Here is a 16,698-nt window from a genome sequence, read left to right as displayed (position 1 = left end):
TAAAATATAACCCCCCAAAATCCTTTTTATACCATAGCAAGAGCACAGTACAAGTGCCCAGGAGCTTCTCTACTCTTTCCATGCATAGTCAAAGCTCGCAATCTCATTCATCAAGATAAGGGCTGGAACAAGATGAGCTTTAAGGTGCCTTCCAGCCCAAACCATTCCATGATTCCACAATCCCCTTTTTCCTGTTGGTCAGTGGAACCTCCCCAGCCAAGGCAGACATCTGTGCTCGTGCTAAACAGAGCAGTTTAATAAAGAGCTATAAAAAGTTTTGTTCTTGCACTGAAGCAGAAGAGATTCAGCCTCTGGCCCACACAAGGACCACAGCTGAGAGAGCCAGGCTTGCTGACTTACTGCAAGTCCTGTCTAGCACTGAAAGCTGAGGCATGAATGTGACAATACAGAAGAGACTCAAAGTAATAACTCGTTTTCCAAAGCAATCACACAAAAACAGTGACATTTTAGGAGGCAAAAATTCATGGAACTGAAGATCAGGAATTGTCTAACTCTTTTTCAATACTGGACAATAATTTTAACTATTATCCCACCAGAAATAAAAATCAATCCACTTGATTTCAGCTACAGCAGATTAACACAGGGTAGGTTTTTTACCTCTCAAGGTATTTTCACAGAATCACAGCATCATTTAGGTTGAAGATCACCCAGCCCAAGCTGCGTCTGATCCCCACCTCGTCCCCAGCCCAGAGCACTGAGTGCCACGTCCGTTCCTTCCTTGGGCACCTCCAGGGCTGGGGACTCCAGACCTCCCTGGGCAGCCCCTGCCAGCGCCTGACCATGCCAAGATCACACTAAAAGCCAGGCCCCTCTACTCTCAGCACCGTGGTTTGACACTCACTGCACAGAATTGGGGAAGAAGGCGTCTGCAGGGTCAGGGTGGAGCCGTCCTTGCGCGTGATGTTGACGCGAAAGACGAGCCGAGCGCGGGTGCTTTTCTTCTTGGAGCCGGCAATCCCTATCCTGGCTTCCACATCAGCATTCCTCAGCTTCAGGATTCCCACACAATCAACCCTAACAACACAAAAATGAGCAGAATTTCATCGTTTAGTAAGTTCAGCATTTTTAACAGTCTCTCAAATAGTTTCATAAGCCAAAGTCAAAAGCCTTGAGGTAATTACAGAAATGTTATTAGATTTCTTTTTATTTACATGAACTCTATCACCTTTTTCAAGTTTTCATTCAACCCTGCCTAATTTGGATGATGAATCATGGCAGAAAGGCATATGAAAGCATGAATAAAACAGAAAGTGCAATATAATTCTGGTAAGCATTCAATTTAGAATCACAGCTCTTCATTCTTCCATCCCCAGGGCGAGATCTGTGTTTGCAGGATTATTGCTTCAAAATATTCTGCATTCACTTAAAGAAAGCAGGAGTAGAAGAAAACTTACTGTAGTCATATTATTTATGTTCAGTGGGACTTGGAAGTGACAGATAAGTCCTCCCTTAAGTGTGGTCCTAGGGGAGATGTACAGGGCCAGGTGAGCGATGCAGTGGTGGCTTTCGGACAGGCTCCATGCAAAATGATTTAAAGCAAAAAACAGCCAAAAAACCAAGAACAGCAGAAGCAAACACAGCCTGATGTGTTAAAAAGAATATTGCAATTTACCCAGGATTCTGGGTTCTGTGCCCCAAAAGCACAGGGACCACCTGCTATCTCCTGTGAGTACACTGAATTGCAAGCAAGAGCCGAGAAGCAGAGAGAGGAGAGTGCTGAGATATTCAGACTTAACTGTAACCCACCATCCACTGGAAAAAGGAAATCGGTTCCCAAACCCAAGCTGATAAAGGAGAACATTGCTGGAAGGGCTACTCACGCCAGCGTCATGTTGTTGCTCGGGTCCAGCCCCACCTCGATGACAGTGGTGCCCTCGATGTCCACCTCCTTGCAGGGCGTGGTGTTCCTGCCCGTCACCCTGCAGGCCTGGTAGAACCCGTGGGGTTTCACGCGCCCGGAGTCGTTGCCCACGAACACCTGCAGCACCACGGGCTCGTTGTGGCCTTCCAGCTGCAACACGCCAGGAGGGCAATTAGCACAGGAACTGCTGCTTTAGCTGTTATTGTATCTGGCTTCTAAACCAGCCTGAACCCTGTCTGCCTCCAGACAGAATTATCCCAACTGCGACTCTCCTGTCTCTTACCACTCCTGTCCTCACCCCAACTGTGACTATTCCCCCGTCTCTTCCCAGGATTCTCCTTCCCCCCAGCACCTACATCCACCAGTCAGCCAAGAAAGAGAACATTTCCTGGGGCTGATTCAAGAGGTGAAGAGGTTTTGCTGCTCAATTATGTACAGCCACTGGAATTCCAGGACCCCACCTTCATGCCAGATGCATTTTGAAATCCTCATGAAACCAGATTAGAATTGTCCAATAGTTGCAAAACCCCTGAAGGAGTTAGAATAGGATGAAAGAGAACAGAGGGAGAAATGGGCGACTGAATGGTCCAACCACCCAACTGCATAAGCCCAGCTCTCCTTCAGACACCAAAATAAAAATTAAAAATGGTAACCTGACATCTCCTACTTAAAAGGTAAAAATGTCAGGATTCACTGAAACAGTTCATAAATAAGAGCAGGTCAGATATTTTAACATCCTCCTGCAACCCCATGTGCAAGCCATAATTATCCCAGAACATGTCAGTGAAAAATATGCTCATTTTCATAACATCAACACCCTGGCATGAAATGGTTTGTGTCCTCTTAATGCTTCTTTTTATTAGTGGGATCCCACTGATGCCACAGACTAAAAATACGCTGAGGAAAAAGAAGTCCTGAAGCAAACCTGGACATTGCATTACAAAGGAAATTCTTTTTAGGAAATAATTAAGAAGAATACTCCAAGTGAAAAGAAACATTAGATAGTTGCCAAATTCCCAGGCCAGAGATGGCAATTCCTTGCCAGAGCATTCTAGGAGATAAAATGAGTATTTTAGTGTTTCCACTGAGACACATTCGCTGCTCAAGGATTTCTGGGTGACAGTGCTGTCTTTTGTCCAGGCCTGGGAGCCCAGGCAGCACTAGTTTCAGCAGTGAGGAGATGCAAATGAGAGCAGAATCCTCTGCAGAATCTCTTGGGGGATTATTCCCTGACACACTTAAAAAACTTAGTTTGGAAGTTGGTAGCAAGTTTGAATATAGAAAAAAAAAAAAAAAATCAGCAAATACTGGTAAGATCATTGTGTGCTCATGTCCAAAAGGAGCAAATAGCAAATGTGACTGTCAGAGATGAGCAAGGCCCAAGATCTCTGGCCCAGAACAGGCATCCACATGGGAACCACAGGCATAGCTCACAACAAAGGGCTCAACAGCCAGTCCCTTGATTAAGGCTTGGTTATACAATTTTAATGTTGCATACTGATTCTAACTCAAGTTCTAAGCCATCAAGATCAGAGTTTTATTTAAATGGCCACTGAACCTGCTTCTCCTCCTCAGCCTGTGTCAGGGCCATGCGCCGGAGCCGCTCCCAAGCACCAGATCTCTGCTGAGCCCCAACATCTTTAACACTGCTCCTCTCCACCTTTAAACCCCACAAACAAACAAAAATCTCCCTTGTCTGTAACGTATTCTTTTCTCACTAGCTCAGATTTCCTGAAGATTCACTGACTCATTTGTCTGTCCAGCCCTGGCAGAGTTTTATCTGCAGGGTATCAACTCCTCTGCCTACTGGTAAAGCAAACTGGAACTTCCAGGAATTCAGTAACATGGGACTCTTCCAAAGAGAATTTTCACTGATGGGTGCTAAAGGGTAACTGGGAAAGGAGTTAAAAGGAAATTCAGATGAACAAAGGCCCATTAAGAAAATCCACATAAATGAGCACTAAATCCCCATAGCAACAGGCCGATATGAATGGATTCTTTTCTTATGAAACTTTGCTGGAGTTCTGCATTACTCAGGAAGACTGAGTGAAGGGCTGCTGGTGTTCCTAACACTGCTGAACAGGACTTTGAAGATAAGCCTACTTCTGTATTTTGTCAGCAGCAGTCAGCACAAATTTTAAGGGATGTATCACAAACATCTCCTTGTGGACTTGCTAAGTTAGTTTGAGTTGAGAACTGCTTTACTGCTGTCTCAAAGTGACATACTAAGAAAAAATATTAAATTAAATGTCTTTCACCCTCCTTATCTATATGATAACAAGCCTCGCTGTCTACTTGCTCAACCAGACTCCTCTCAATGTGCCCAGAATGCCATTTGCCATGGTGCCAGTGTGGTGCTGGCCTGGACTCAGTTCTCTGGTGACTCTCATAATCACTTGTGAGAGGATATTTAACATCAGTTCTTCTGTTTGTCACCCTAAGTCAAGCCCAGCCTTGTTCCTGGTAAGCCTCTCTACCTTTCTCTACCATATCCATTAGGAAATCTTCCCAAACCCTCGTTCTCCAACTACTTTCCCCAGGCTACACAGGGAAGAAACAAGACCTGGAAATTCCCACTCTGTGCATTCATGTGCAGCTCCTGGAGGACAGCCTCAGCCTTCCTTCCTGAGCAGAAATGTCAAAGATCTCCTTGTAACCTTCTTGTGTTTCTCCTCGGAGCAAGAGGCCTACAGCACCTGAATGTTAAGCATCAAAGTCCATAGAGCAAACGGGCTGCAACTGTCAAGTGTGCACATAAATGTTGCCCCATTCCTTGCCCCATTCTCCAGTTCTAATCCCCACTACCTTTATTACCTCCCCCTGTACCATGCTAAACACACTGAGCAGCATGACCTGTAAACACACCTCAGTGTGATCTCCATGACTCACTTGAACGACAATGCATACAGCAACTCAGACACTGCTGAATTAAAAACAAGAACAAAAAACACCAAGCAACCAAAAAAAAAAAAAAAAAAAAAAAAAACCCTAACAAAATCAAAACATCCCCTTTACAATTTTTATTTTTAATGAAAACTGGTGTTATGTCTTTGTTACCACTGGACAAGGACGGCCCACTGTCACCAGCCATCAAACAGCTACAGCATTTCACGACCTCACTTCTGCAGGTATGGAATGTCTCAGTATTCACACAGTCCATAGAACTGCAGCCTAACAGGATGTACATCCCATATTTTAAATCCCTGCCTTGACATGCAGCTTCCCTCCTGTAACTCTGTGATGCCAGTAAGACTCATGCCCTGCAAGAAGAGACCCTATGCAGCCCTGCAGCGCAGAGTTTGCCCCCTCAGCCCTGCAGAGCCTGGAGCTGCCCTGGAAGCCGTGCCCGTGCCCCACCTACCTTCACGGTGGGGAAGCCCTGCTGCGTCCGGTCCTTGACGGAGCCCCGGCTGCCCTCGGTCAGGTACCGAGCCCTGTGCTGGGTCTCCGGCTGCACCATGATCTTCAGCTCCTTCCCCTCACTCTTGGTCGGGTACTGACCACACAACATTGGGGTCTTCTTCCCTCCAGCTCCCTTCTGGTTCTCTGATGCTCTGAGAAGTCAAAACACACCATCGGGAAGATGTGAGAAGCAGCTCCCCAGTAAAAACACTCCAAATCACAGAAAAGCTAAAAAGGCAAAGAGTGCGTATTAACTGATGGAAGATTTGCAGTTGAGAGCAAACTTTGGAATTCTCTTTCTGCCAGAGGAGACCTGCAGGATGAAGAGGAATGGTGCTTCCCTGCCTCCTCCATCCAAAGTACATGGGAACTGCTTTCCTGGGAGCAAACGTAAAGGAAGAGAAAAGCAATTAGCATTAAACGATGTTAACGAACAGAAGGCGGCTCATAACCTGCTTTTTCAGAGTCTATGACACAGCCTGAACAAGCTGTTTTGCCGCTGTGACAAACACACACGTACACACACACTGGATGGATTTAAGGTTAAATGACACTTCTTTAAAGAGGAAAATAGCCTCATGCCTGTCTCCACCTCAACCTGTATATCTATGAAAACTCCAGACCCGATTTCTGTCTAAACAGATTGACCAATTTAAGCTAAAACCCAATTAGTTATTGTAAAAGCTCTGGCATAATTACACCAGTGTTAAATCAGTGTATGCACAAGGCCTTTCTTTCCAGGTGCGTTCCATAAGATGTAGTGGCTTGTTCTCAGTTCCATAATTAAAACCAGGATGAAGGAGCCCTCCCAAGTCCAGCAGCACATGAGCCACTCTGTGTTCCCTTTAGAGCACAATGGGAAATAACCCCTGATCCTACTCAGACCAGGATTTGGTAATGAATCTGAAGCCCAAGAAACTCCTTTCCCTCTAGGAAATGTGAAGATGCCACAGCACATGATGCAGGCAGGAAAAGGGCTTCATGATTCATGCAAATGTCATATTCTTTCTTCCTAGCAAAACATGGTTTCTAACAGCTAATGCCTGGAAGAAAGCAGTTTTAAATAACAAATGTGGATTGCTTAAAAAACAAATTCTGTTTCAACATGCACGTTATTAAGTAATTTATCCACGATTTTTTCCTTCTCAAAATAGGTGATTCAAAATTCTTCTCTGGGAGCTTTGCCACTGCACGAGGCTCTCACTGACCTGCAGCTGGAGTGAGCCAGCTCTTCTCAACTACCAGATGACAACCAAGATGCAGCCCCTGCACACAGCACAAGCTGCTGATTCCAGCCCTTCCCCAGCCCTGTGCTGCTCCTTTTCCTGCCCAGGAAAGCCCACCACATCTCACAGCCTAAAGCCGTGGAATCACAGCACAGTGTGGGTTGGGAGAGACCTTTAGAGATCACCCAGTCCCAGCCCTCCCATGGCAGGAACACCTCCCACTGTGCCAGGCTGCTCCCAGCCCCATCCAGCCTGGCCTTGGGCACTGCCAGGGATGCAGGGACAGCCACAGCTGCTCTGGCACCTGTGCCAGGGCCTGCCCACCCTCCTTGTAAAAAACTTCCTCCTTTGATCTACACTAAACCAACCCTCTTTTGGTTTAAAACCATCACTTGTGATGTTAAAAAACATCACAAACCATATGTTGCCCAATGCAACACATCCTATTTGTCACACTCTTATTTTCATTAAGACTTCCAAAACCTTTCACTACACATTAAAAAGGGTTAAAACAGACAGAGTTGGTGCTTTGGATGACTTCCATTCCCATTTTCTGTCCATGAAGGTCAAGCACTTCACTGTGGACAGCCCAGCCATGACCCTGGCTGCCTTCAATATTCATTCTCAACCAGTACCCAGCAGAGGCAGGAACTAGGCAAAAACTAGCACAAAACCCTGCAAAATAATATTAATACCATCTTACAATAAAACTATCTTCCTGCCAAGCAGTCCTGATGATTCTGCTCAGTGTAGTCACTGGGGAGACTGGGATATAGTTGAATTTTGAATGGAAATGTTGGAGAGCTGGCCATCAAAATGACATTCACCTTTACCACTCCCAGTGCCACGTTTCAGCAGTGATATTAACACTGATAGTTCTCCAGGAGAACTATACCCTTAAATCCCAACTACCTTAACTGTCAGCATATTCATATTTTATCATTATCATATTTATGCAGAGAGGTGCTCCTCACAATTATTTTGTCTTTTCTCTAGAAACGTAATCATTATTTTCAATCAATTAGCCAAAGCTAAAGGCAATTTAAACCCTTCACCAGAACTTCTCAGTGGTCTTCCTCCACAAAATATAGGATGAATCGCTTAATACATCCTTTCAATTAATGAATTCATTTTAATTCAGTTTATTCACACTGCAAATATTCACGCCTGTACATTTCATATGCACACATTTATTAATCTGATTGTTACCAGACAAAATACCCTCTAATCTAGCACTTCTGTTTTTTTAAAGGAATAAATGTAAGTGGTAAATCCTATGAATCTACTCCAACAGATCTCCTGAGGAGTTTGGCCTGGTCCTGTTCTCAGGGCAGACTTTGAAAGTGAAAGTGAGACCACAGAAACCTGAGTCTCTGCCCTGAATCACCACCAATTCATCCACTTCTAAAGAGGCTTACACAAATTCCAAGTTTCCACAAGAATATATTCTTTCTCTTCCTGGCTTTTAACAACAACTGTCTCTTCAGGGGCAAATGCCACTTCCATTCACCACGGAGCACGGCACTTTTCCTTGCTCTTTTCTTTAAGCCAAAAGTAAATGAACTCCCTTGGCTGAGCTCCACCAGGCTGGGAAGTTTAAAAAACTCCAGTCACTACGGTGACCCAGATTTGTAAGGCCAAGTCTCCATATTCCAATAGTAAAATTAAGTTTTCTAAGATCTTGGCCACTTCTTATCCCAGAGTGTTTATTTCCAAGGACAGCTCTGCTACCTGGGAGTTTTCCTGCAGTTCAGTCTGGCCTGTGACACATAAGGAAAAACATTCCACCTTTTTCCCCTCTGCACTCACAGAACCCATGGATTTCCATGGTCAGCCCAGTGTTTTTGGGGAAATCCTGTTCTGTTTTTAGACCAAGATCTCACATATTCTTTCAGAGTTTACAAAACCTCTCTGAGATCACACAGTGGCACCGTTCTTGTCTTTCCATCAAGCTTTTCCTTCTGTAAGGGCAAGCCTGGTCCCGTGGAGCTGGGGGAGGCCCCTTCCTCATTCCAAGCTGCCCAGGGTCTACCAGGTACTAATATTTTACTCTATTACCATTGATTTTGGCTGGTGAAAACCCCCAGGCCAGAGGGCACCATGCCCAGGAAGCAGCAGCACACTCAGGACATGTTCTCAGAACTGCTTTTCACAGTGAAATTTTAAGTATGGAACTGCACTGACCCTGGGAATACAGACTCCAGGCTCTTTCCCTTTGGGATATGAGAAGTTCATCATCTTTGCCATCAGTCAAATTTTAATATTCACCGTTGCTGTGATGAACGTCAGAACGTACTGCAAGCACAGACATAAAAGTGAAACCAAAATGCACTCCTGCCCCCAAAAAAGCCCAAAATAAAAGAGCCAAATCTATCCATTTGACCACTTTAAAAGTGCTAAAGAAGCAACAAGTTAAAAAAAAGAATTAAAAAAGAAATGTATCAACACACTCTTGCAAACTGATGGAATTGTCCTCTTTAAGCAGCTACTGGAATGCATTTAGTGAAGAGTGTGAAGTGGAAGATGAGGGGCCACCACCCAGGCGTGCCCACGCAGACACACGCACACGACCCAGAAGCACAGAGAGAAACAGCATTAGAGATTTATTTCTGAAAAAATCAAATACAGAAGTGAATTCACAAGGAAAAACCAAAAACTGGTTCACCATATTGTCTTAACATTTCATTAAAAAGTAAAGCAAGTGATAATTTAAATGATGAGAAATCCTAATGAGAATTAACCGTGAGCTTCCACTCCCATCCCTATCTCTATTTGACAAATAGAGCAGCAGGTGAAGTGTACAGACTGAAATCCTCACATAAAATCCTGCAAAAAAACATTCAGGGTGCACCAACTCCATTCTGCCTTTCTTTTTAAATACATTTTCATTGCCTTTATAAATGGCATTGTGTGGCCTTTAGGGAATTTCACTTAAAGAACAGATGAGCTCATCAGCGCTGCATTTAATTGCTGCAGGAAAGTTTAGCTTTATCTTCTACATAAAGATTAACAAGTCTAATGAGAACTTATCACAGAATCACGGAGTGGTTTGTGTTGAAAGGGACCTTCAAGAGGTCCTGTTCCACCTTCTGCCATGGACAGGGACACTTTCCACTATCCCAAGTTGCTCCAAGCCCTCCTGTCCAACCTGGTCTTGGACACTTCCAGGGATCATGGGGCAGCCACAATTCCTGGGGGCAGGAAGAACTTATCCTGGGCTAGGACATGACCGGGACAGCAGAGAACAGAGGGGCTTATGTGAGAACCTAAGCAGGACATTTGCCGGGGCACAGGGGCACTTTTATTAGTTTGGGTTTACATACTGAGATAGAATGTTTTTTCTTTTTAATAAAAAAAAAAAAAAAAGCAGATACCAACCCATTTCCTGCTTTTGAGTTGCTTTTGCTGTCCGTGCTGAGCTGAGAAAGGACATAGTGAGGCGCTTTGGCACTGTCGGCATCAAAGATATCCATGTTGGACTCTTCGCAATCCCGGCGTTTGATCCCTGGCCTCTGCTTTGGGTTGCGCTTGCGCGATTTACGTGGCACCTCAGTGTTATCATTGTAGGAACTGGTACTCATGTTACTGAAGTTGGAGGGTGAATCCTCCATCCACATACTGCAGCTCTGTTCTGACTCCAATCCACAGCCCTCATCCTGGCAGGACATCCGGCTGTTGTCCAGCAGGTCCTCGGGCGGTGGCGAGATGTAGAGGACAGTGTGGCGCTTCGGCGTGGCCGGGTGCTGCTGGGCTGTGTGACTGGTTATCTGCTGCTCACTTACCCCTCGGGTACTTACCCCCACGGCCGCGGAGCAGCTCTCCACTTGCATAGCCTTGCTGTCGGTGACTGAGGTAGAGTAAATGGTAGGGCTGGAAGAGGTGGTAAAGGAGCTGCAAGCACCGCCCATGGAGGAAGAGGAGGGAGCTGAAGAAGCATCTGCGGTGTACAATTCACAAGTAAATACAGGACCCGTGGCGGGGCGTGCGCTGGCTATAGCAGTCCCAGTGAGATCAAGGTGATTTAGGAACCGATTGCTTTCCCCCGAGAAATGTTTGGAATTTGGTTCAGTTTTGGAATGGAAGTGCTTAAAGCAACACAGCCTAGCCAATGCTTTGGAAATGTCCAAACAAGTCTTAGCACGATCCACTGTAATCAAATTTTTTTTACGACTTAACGTTAATTCATACAAATGGCTGCGAGTAAACAGAGCTTTCATTGCCTCAGCTGGACTAATTATTGGTGTAGAAGCCATTTCATCTAAAATAGCCCCAAAGCAAAGTGCTTATAATCCACATTCAATGCCAATTAAATAATTTATTGTTAGAAATTTTTAATTTTTTTTTTTTTTTGAAAAAGATGGGACTGTGCTTAGCCACAAAATATTAAAATAAGTTTCTAACCTATGAAGCAGAGAACTACAGGTCATTTTTAATGCAGACACTCCCTGCTTCAGAGGCAAATCCTGGAATAAAAATATGAGAAAATAAATGAGAAAAAGAGCTGCTGATTATTCCATCATAAATGAGAAATAAAATATAAAATCAACTGAGTTGGTAGGCAAAATGGAACTGGTATCAGTCACTATGAGCGAGCTGTTGATTTTGAAGGTTCAAAACAGGGATGAAACATCTGTGTTGGAGACGCGCTGATCCAAGCACTGGGAATTTCTGTAATTTGACTTCTTCAGTCACTGGGACCAATTTCTCCCAGACTTTATTGGTCCCTTCCACAGGGATGGCTTGGGACAGACCTCTGAAAAATTCACATTAAACGGGAGATTTCCAACACTGTGACTGCAACTTCTGCAGAGGTCCCAGAGTTCAATTTGGTTTAGAAACATGAAAATTATTACACCAGACCCCTGAAGATTTCTGGAGAACACCATAATCGTTGCCACTGAAGAATTTTAATGGACAAATCAATGGAATATGTCAATTCAATACCCCAGGGGAAGCAGGCCATGCAAACATATGTATTTATTTCAATCAGCTGTAGCTCATTGAGGAATAACTGAGTTTTATAGTCAGATTTTAGCTTTCTGTGAGGACACCCTGTTTTCTGTATTTCTGCACTGCCACCCACACCTGATAAACCAGAAGCACTGAAATAACCTAATTTTGGAAACAATTTGTACATTAAATATATACATAATAATACGTTTGTTCAGCTACTTAGTGCTGTCATACAGGTAATCTCTATTACTAAGAGGAACATGATGTTTTCCTTTTTGCTGCTTGGGATTCTTTTAAAATCCAAAATATCACAATAGTCCCTCAAGACTAATTAAATATTTAGAGACTGCTGGAGTATTCTATACAGTTTTAGTTATTTAAAAGTAACAGAATGAAGTATGTTCAGTCATGATACATACATTTAATTCACAGTAAAACTCAGCCAACTTGACTATACTGGAAATTACGGAGAGTATCAATGATAATAAAGAATTTTTAAACCATTACTGTTTCCTACAGCTTTCCTGTGCTAAATGAATGTAAAGCAAACTTACACCACTTCAGACTGTCAAATTTAGAGGTCATCAGTTTATCAATAAACTACTCTGCCTTCCCTGAGCCTCCCAGTGAACCAGGAGCAGATGAATGATACCAGTTCCATTTTCCAGCTTGTTCTTTGGCAAATACAGTGGCTGAAATTGGAGAATTCAGTCACTTTGCATTCCAATTTAAAGGCAAATTTCTCCTTTCCATATCATGCATTAATTCAATGCTTCTTTCAAAAACATTTATAGGATTGGCAAGAACTATCAAATCTAGATGTTCATTTCAGTGACAATCTTTAGGAGCTGATTTGCAGCCACTTTGAGTTGAGACAGCCCGTTGCTATTTGGGATGCTTGTTTTGGTAATGAGGATTCGTTTCCATCCATGGTTTCTAGCTCCAGAGAGGAGCAGGAGTGTGCCCAGGGTCCCTGGAGCAGCTGAGGGCTGGGTGCCAGGATCTGCCCAGGAAAGGGCAGTAAGGAACCGAGGGCAGAGCCCGAGGCAGCGCGGGCACCTCGGGGTCTGTGGGACGGGCACTCATGGAATCACTGCACACACGGAACAGGCAGCAGGGCTTCCACTGCAGGGCTCCTCCTCACACAGATTAATACCAGATTTACCCTTTCACAGCTACCTGGGAGTGTAAGAAACCCTTGCACACTCCAGGCTCAGCTCTGCTTGCGCCACGTGCACCAAGCACTGGGCTCAGCTGCTGCTTCACTGCATCTCCTGGCCAGGAATGCAAAACCTGCACCTTTCCCTCACCTTCCTAGGGAAAAAAAAAAATATATCACTGAACCAAATATATCACTGAGCTAAAAGAGCTGGTGATGGCAGTGCTGTTTTAGGGCGCAGCATTGGGAAATATCATTATTGCAATGTCATCATTATTGCTCTCCAAAACAATTTCTCCTCCTTTTTCTAGAAGTTACATGTACGTGCATGTGGGCTTTTATACTTTTAAAATGTAAATAAACATTGTCCATTATAAATTGGTTATGTTCTCCTCCATTTACCAGAGATGCCCCTATGTAATCGTAAGATTAGATTTTGGAAATAAATCAAAACTGAACAGTAATGGCAAGAAAACCTCTCTTTAGCCTTATATAAGAAATTAATGCCATTACTATCCATAAATAAAGTACAATAAATATTACAGAAAATGGAATAAACTGGCTGTATTGGAACAGTCAAATATACAGATTTAAAAATCTTTGGGGGCATAAATTAGAAAAATTAGTAATTGCTTCAGTAACATTTTAAGTTATGAAAATACTAAGAAACAGTGAAATCTGTGTTTTCTCAGAGTATGCAGGCCTTGAGCCAACTCATCTTCCTTTGAACTAATAAATAAACTGGGTCAATCAAATAAGAATTCACCACGTTACTGCAATGAATAAACAGTGCTCTACATGGCTCCCATTTGGGTCCATCATTTTATTCCAAAGCCAGTGACATTTGTACCTGGCATCCAAATGAGATTTCTTGGATGAACATGCTGCATTTTGGAAAATAAGTAATTCAGTAATTTGAACTTAACTTGTGCTGCTTTACAAGGTGAGAGCATACACACACCTTCCCCAGCTTTGAGCATTCCTTTTATTTTACTTTCTTTAGACACATATTTATGGGCATGGGCACAGGTGGCTCATGATTTGCAATTTAACAGTGCGTGCAATGACAAATACACATATGTATTTTTAAGTGAGTAGGTACAGTTTGAAAAATGAAATATATTCAGTCTTCTATAACACAGTCTCAAAATCAAACTTGCTTTCAGAGCAATGACACTGAACAGAAGCCAAAAGCTTATCATGGCAAGTGTGCAGTCTCAGGAATAGAAATGAAATGTGCACCAGCATCACAAGGTGAGGGGTTTCTTTCTCCTTTTTTAAATAAAAAATAAGAGAAAAGAATATTTCACATTAAAGCAACTGTGATCACTGTTGAAACTAAACCTCCTGAATCTCTCCACTGCCATCACTGTTACATCAAAAGGAGCTGGAAGAATTCAGATTTTGTTGCCTGTGTTACAAGTTTTCCTCCCCTAAGAGAGGCAGAATTGTATCAATCAGTCCAGCACAAGGACTAAAAGTAAGGGAGCACATAGCAGAGAGTGTCCCTGTGAGCAAACCAGGGCAGGCTTTTTCTTCTCAGTACCAAAAAACAAAGAAAATTTATTACCTCCTGCATTAGCAACCAAGGCAATGACATATTTTCTCTATTATCCTAATCTCCTGTGAAGTCAAACAAGGCATTCAGTCAGCCTCTTAAAAAAAAAAAATATATTGGAAAGGCAGGAGAGAAAAAAAAATCACTACTTGGCATTAAAGGAATTTTTTTAGGTAACACCTCTGTTCCAGCCTATCCTGAAATCCATGTTCACTCTTTTCAAATACAACAATGATTACTAAGTCCCCTAACAGAAACAGTCTCCTGATGACTTTGCTTTTTAATTGCAAAAGTAAGTAATTTCCCAGAGAGGAAATCTTAAGATTATAAAGACAAATAAACTGAAGATATTTTTGGTTTCACAAGTTTTCCAGTCACCTGTGCATGGACAGCCAGGACAAGCAAAAAGCCATCAAAGAGCTAATTTTTTTCTCAGAACTTCCCCTGCATTCCAGGGTATCCTCTATGTTCCGTGCAGAAAACAAGTGTCAAAAATGAAAACTCACCCACAGGGTGAGGGTTAAGTGGTGCATAAGCTTAATATGTGAAGCATAACTTTTATTAAGTGTGTTGATTTATCTAACATGTCATGTCCTTGCTAAGATTTTTTCATGCTAATTGGTTTATTTGAACCCCTGGACACAGAAGAACAATTTCAGGACAGACCCAGAAGGAAACTGCAAAATTTCCACATCAACCTTTGTGTTGTCAAAGGTTTCCAAGGTAAAACCCAGAACTTACAAAGTGGCTGCAAACCTGCTTTCAACACCTCACATGCCAAACTTGGGGTTCTACTTTTCTTCTTCTTGTATTACTGATGTCATGTCAAAAACTTTTCCAAAAAGTTTAGTTTCAAATCAGTATCAATCCACTATTTAGAAATAAACAAAAAAAAAATTAAAAAAAAAATATTAAAAAAAAGAAAGAAAGAAAAGAGACTTATGAAGAAGTCTGAAAACAAGACCGACCTATACCCTGGGTGAGATTGGATGGGTTAAGTGTCTCTGGCACTATTTGTCTTCACTATTGACAGACACTGTCACACAACCCACCACTCGATGCCTGTCTCTGAATGGCGAAGCTAGAATGCAAGTTAAGTGTATTAATAGAGAAAAAAACTAGCATCCCAGCAAATATCATAAAGCAATCCAATTCACCAGTTATTAAACACACTCAGATTCAAGATAGGTAGGTTAATTTAATTTACATTAAGCCCAACAGTGTAAATTCCCCTTTACATTCCCATGCTGACCCAAGCAGTGTATTATTATACTTTGGGTAAATACATCAATCAATGGTTTTGTTATGACTCCCATTATTCAATTAACACTCAAGTTTAGGTATCTAAGGAGGACTTTTGTTAGTGGCTCACACACACCAATTCCATGGATCTCAGATCCTTCCCACTCAGTGTAAAAGGCAGATTCCAAGGAAGCAGAACTCTGGGATCCACAGCTGCTCTCTCCAAGCCCTGCCTGCCTCCCCTCAGCACCTCCCCAGCTCCCTGCAGGAGAGCTTGGGAGCGATGGATTTGGCACAGAATACCTCAATCCAAGAAACAGACTCTTTTCTCTTTTAGATACAGGGGTGGGCTTTTCCTAAGAAGCCAAGAACTGCTCTTGGCCTTCACGATGCTGCTGCAGAAGGAGATGCCCAAGCAGTGGCACAACAGGATTGTTCTTGCCCCTCACAGCCTTGGTTTTCCATTATTCCTTATGGAACAGGGAATTCTCCTGCCACAAAGTAGCTCTCAAGTCTTTCTGATCTAATAACAGCAACCACCTAATGCAAGAAACTGTTGTAAGAGAAAAACTTCATGGAATGATGAAATAGTTTCTGTTTGATTGAGCAGTTCTAGAAAATTTGGTTTACTGACTGTATGAAATTCATGAAGACTGATAATAAATTAAATTTAGAAAAAAAGATGTGAACTAGACATGAAATTCATGAAAACTGAAAGCATACAATTTAGGAAAAAGATATGAACTAGACATGAATACCCATATAAATATGGAATTCTAAGGAAGCTCATGGAGCGGGAAGGCCCTCAACACACACACGACTCCATACAATTGGAATATTCCAACTCAATTTAGAGAGAACGCACCTAAAATGTTTCCATAAAATGGCAACAGTAAGAAAAATCTTTATCTCTGGCATTTCCTAGCAATGCTGTCTCACCAGAAGACCCTCTGGAATGATGAAGGAACCTCTCCAGGCTAAGCTGACCCTCATTACGACCTGGCCTCTCCATACTGGGCTCCACCACGGCTCTTTTGGGACATGAACTTCCAGGAGAAACACTTAAACGTGTATAGGAGCAGAAGGGCGAGTTCTGAAGGAGCCTTAGGGTCAGTTTGAAGTTCATTGTGTAGGAAACAAGTGTTTGACTCGTGACTGCAGCGAGCAGGCTGCAGACAGAAATCCCCGGAAGACATCCTCCTGGAAATGACAGGAAGGCATTTCCAACTGGGAGGGCGGTGGGAAGAGGAAGGGAAAAGCCTACAAAGAAATGGAA

The 16,698-nt window shown here is 42.9% G+C and overlaps 1 protein-coding gene across 6 annotated transcripts in view; it reads right to left on the bottom strand.

Annotated features, from left to right (window-relative positions):
* The window catches only part of NFAT5 (nuclear factor of activated T cells 5), a 54,893-nt gene that overhangs the window by 15,879 nt on the left and 22,316 nt on the right, over positions 1-16,698 (bottom strand). For 2 of the 6 annotated variants that reach the window (XM_030282540.4, XM_030282541.4), the window contains exons 3-6: positions 9,889-10,447; positions 5,244-5,436; positions 1,842-2,032; positions 863-1,035 (exon numbers count right to left, since the gene is read on the bottom strand). In XM_030282540.4, coding sequence (XP_030138400.3) covers positions 863-1,035; positions 1,842-2,032; positions 5,244-5,436; positions 9,889-10,447 — 1,116 coding nt within the window. The other 4 variants (XM_030282542.4, XM_030282544.4, XM_030282545.4 and 1 more) reach the window with 4 other exon arrangements.

This window comes from Taeniopygia guttata, chromosome 11 (genome assembly GCF_048771995.1).
Source record: "Taeniopygia guttata chromosome 11, bTaeGut7.mat, whole genome shotgun sequence".
NCBI lineage: Eukaryota > Metazoa > Chordata > Aves > Passeriformes > Estrildidae > Taeniopygia > Taeniopygia guttata.
Note: the sequence above shows the minus strand (reverse complement) of the source record. Positions and strands in the feature narration are given on the sequence as shown.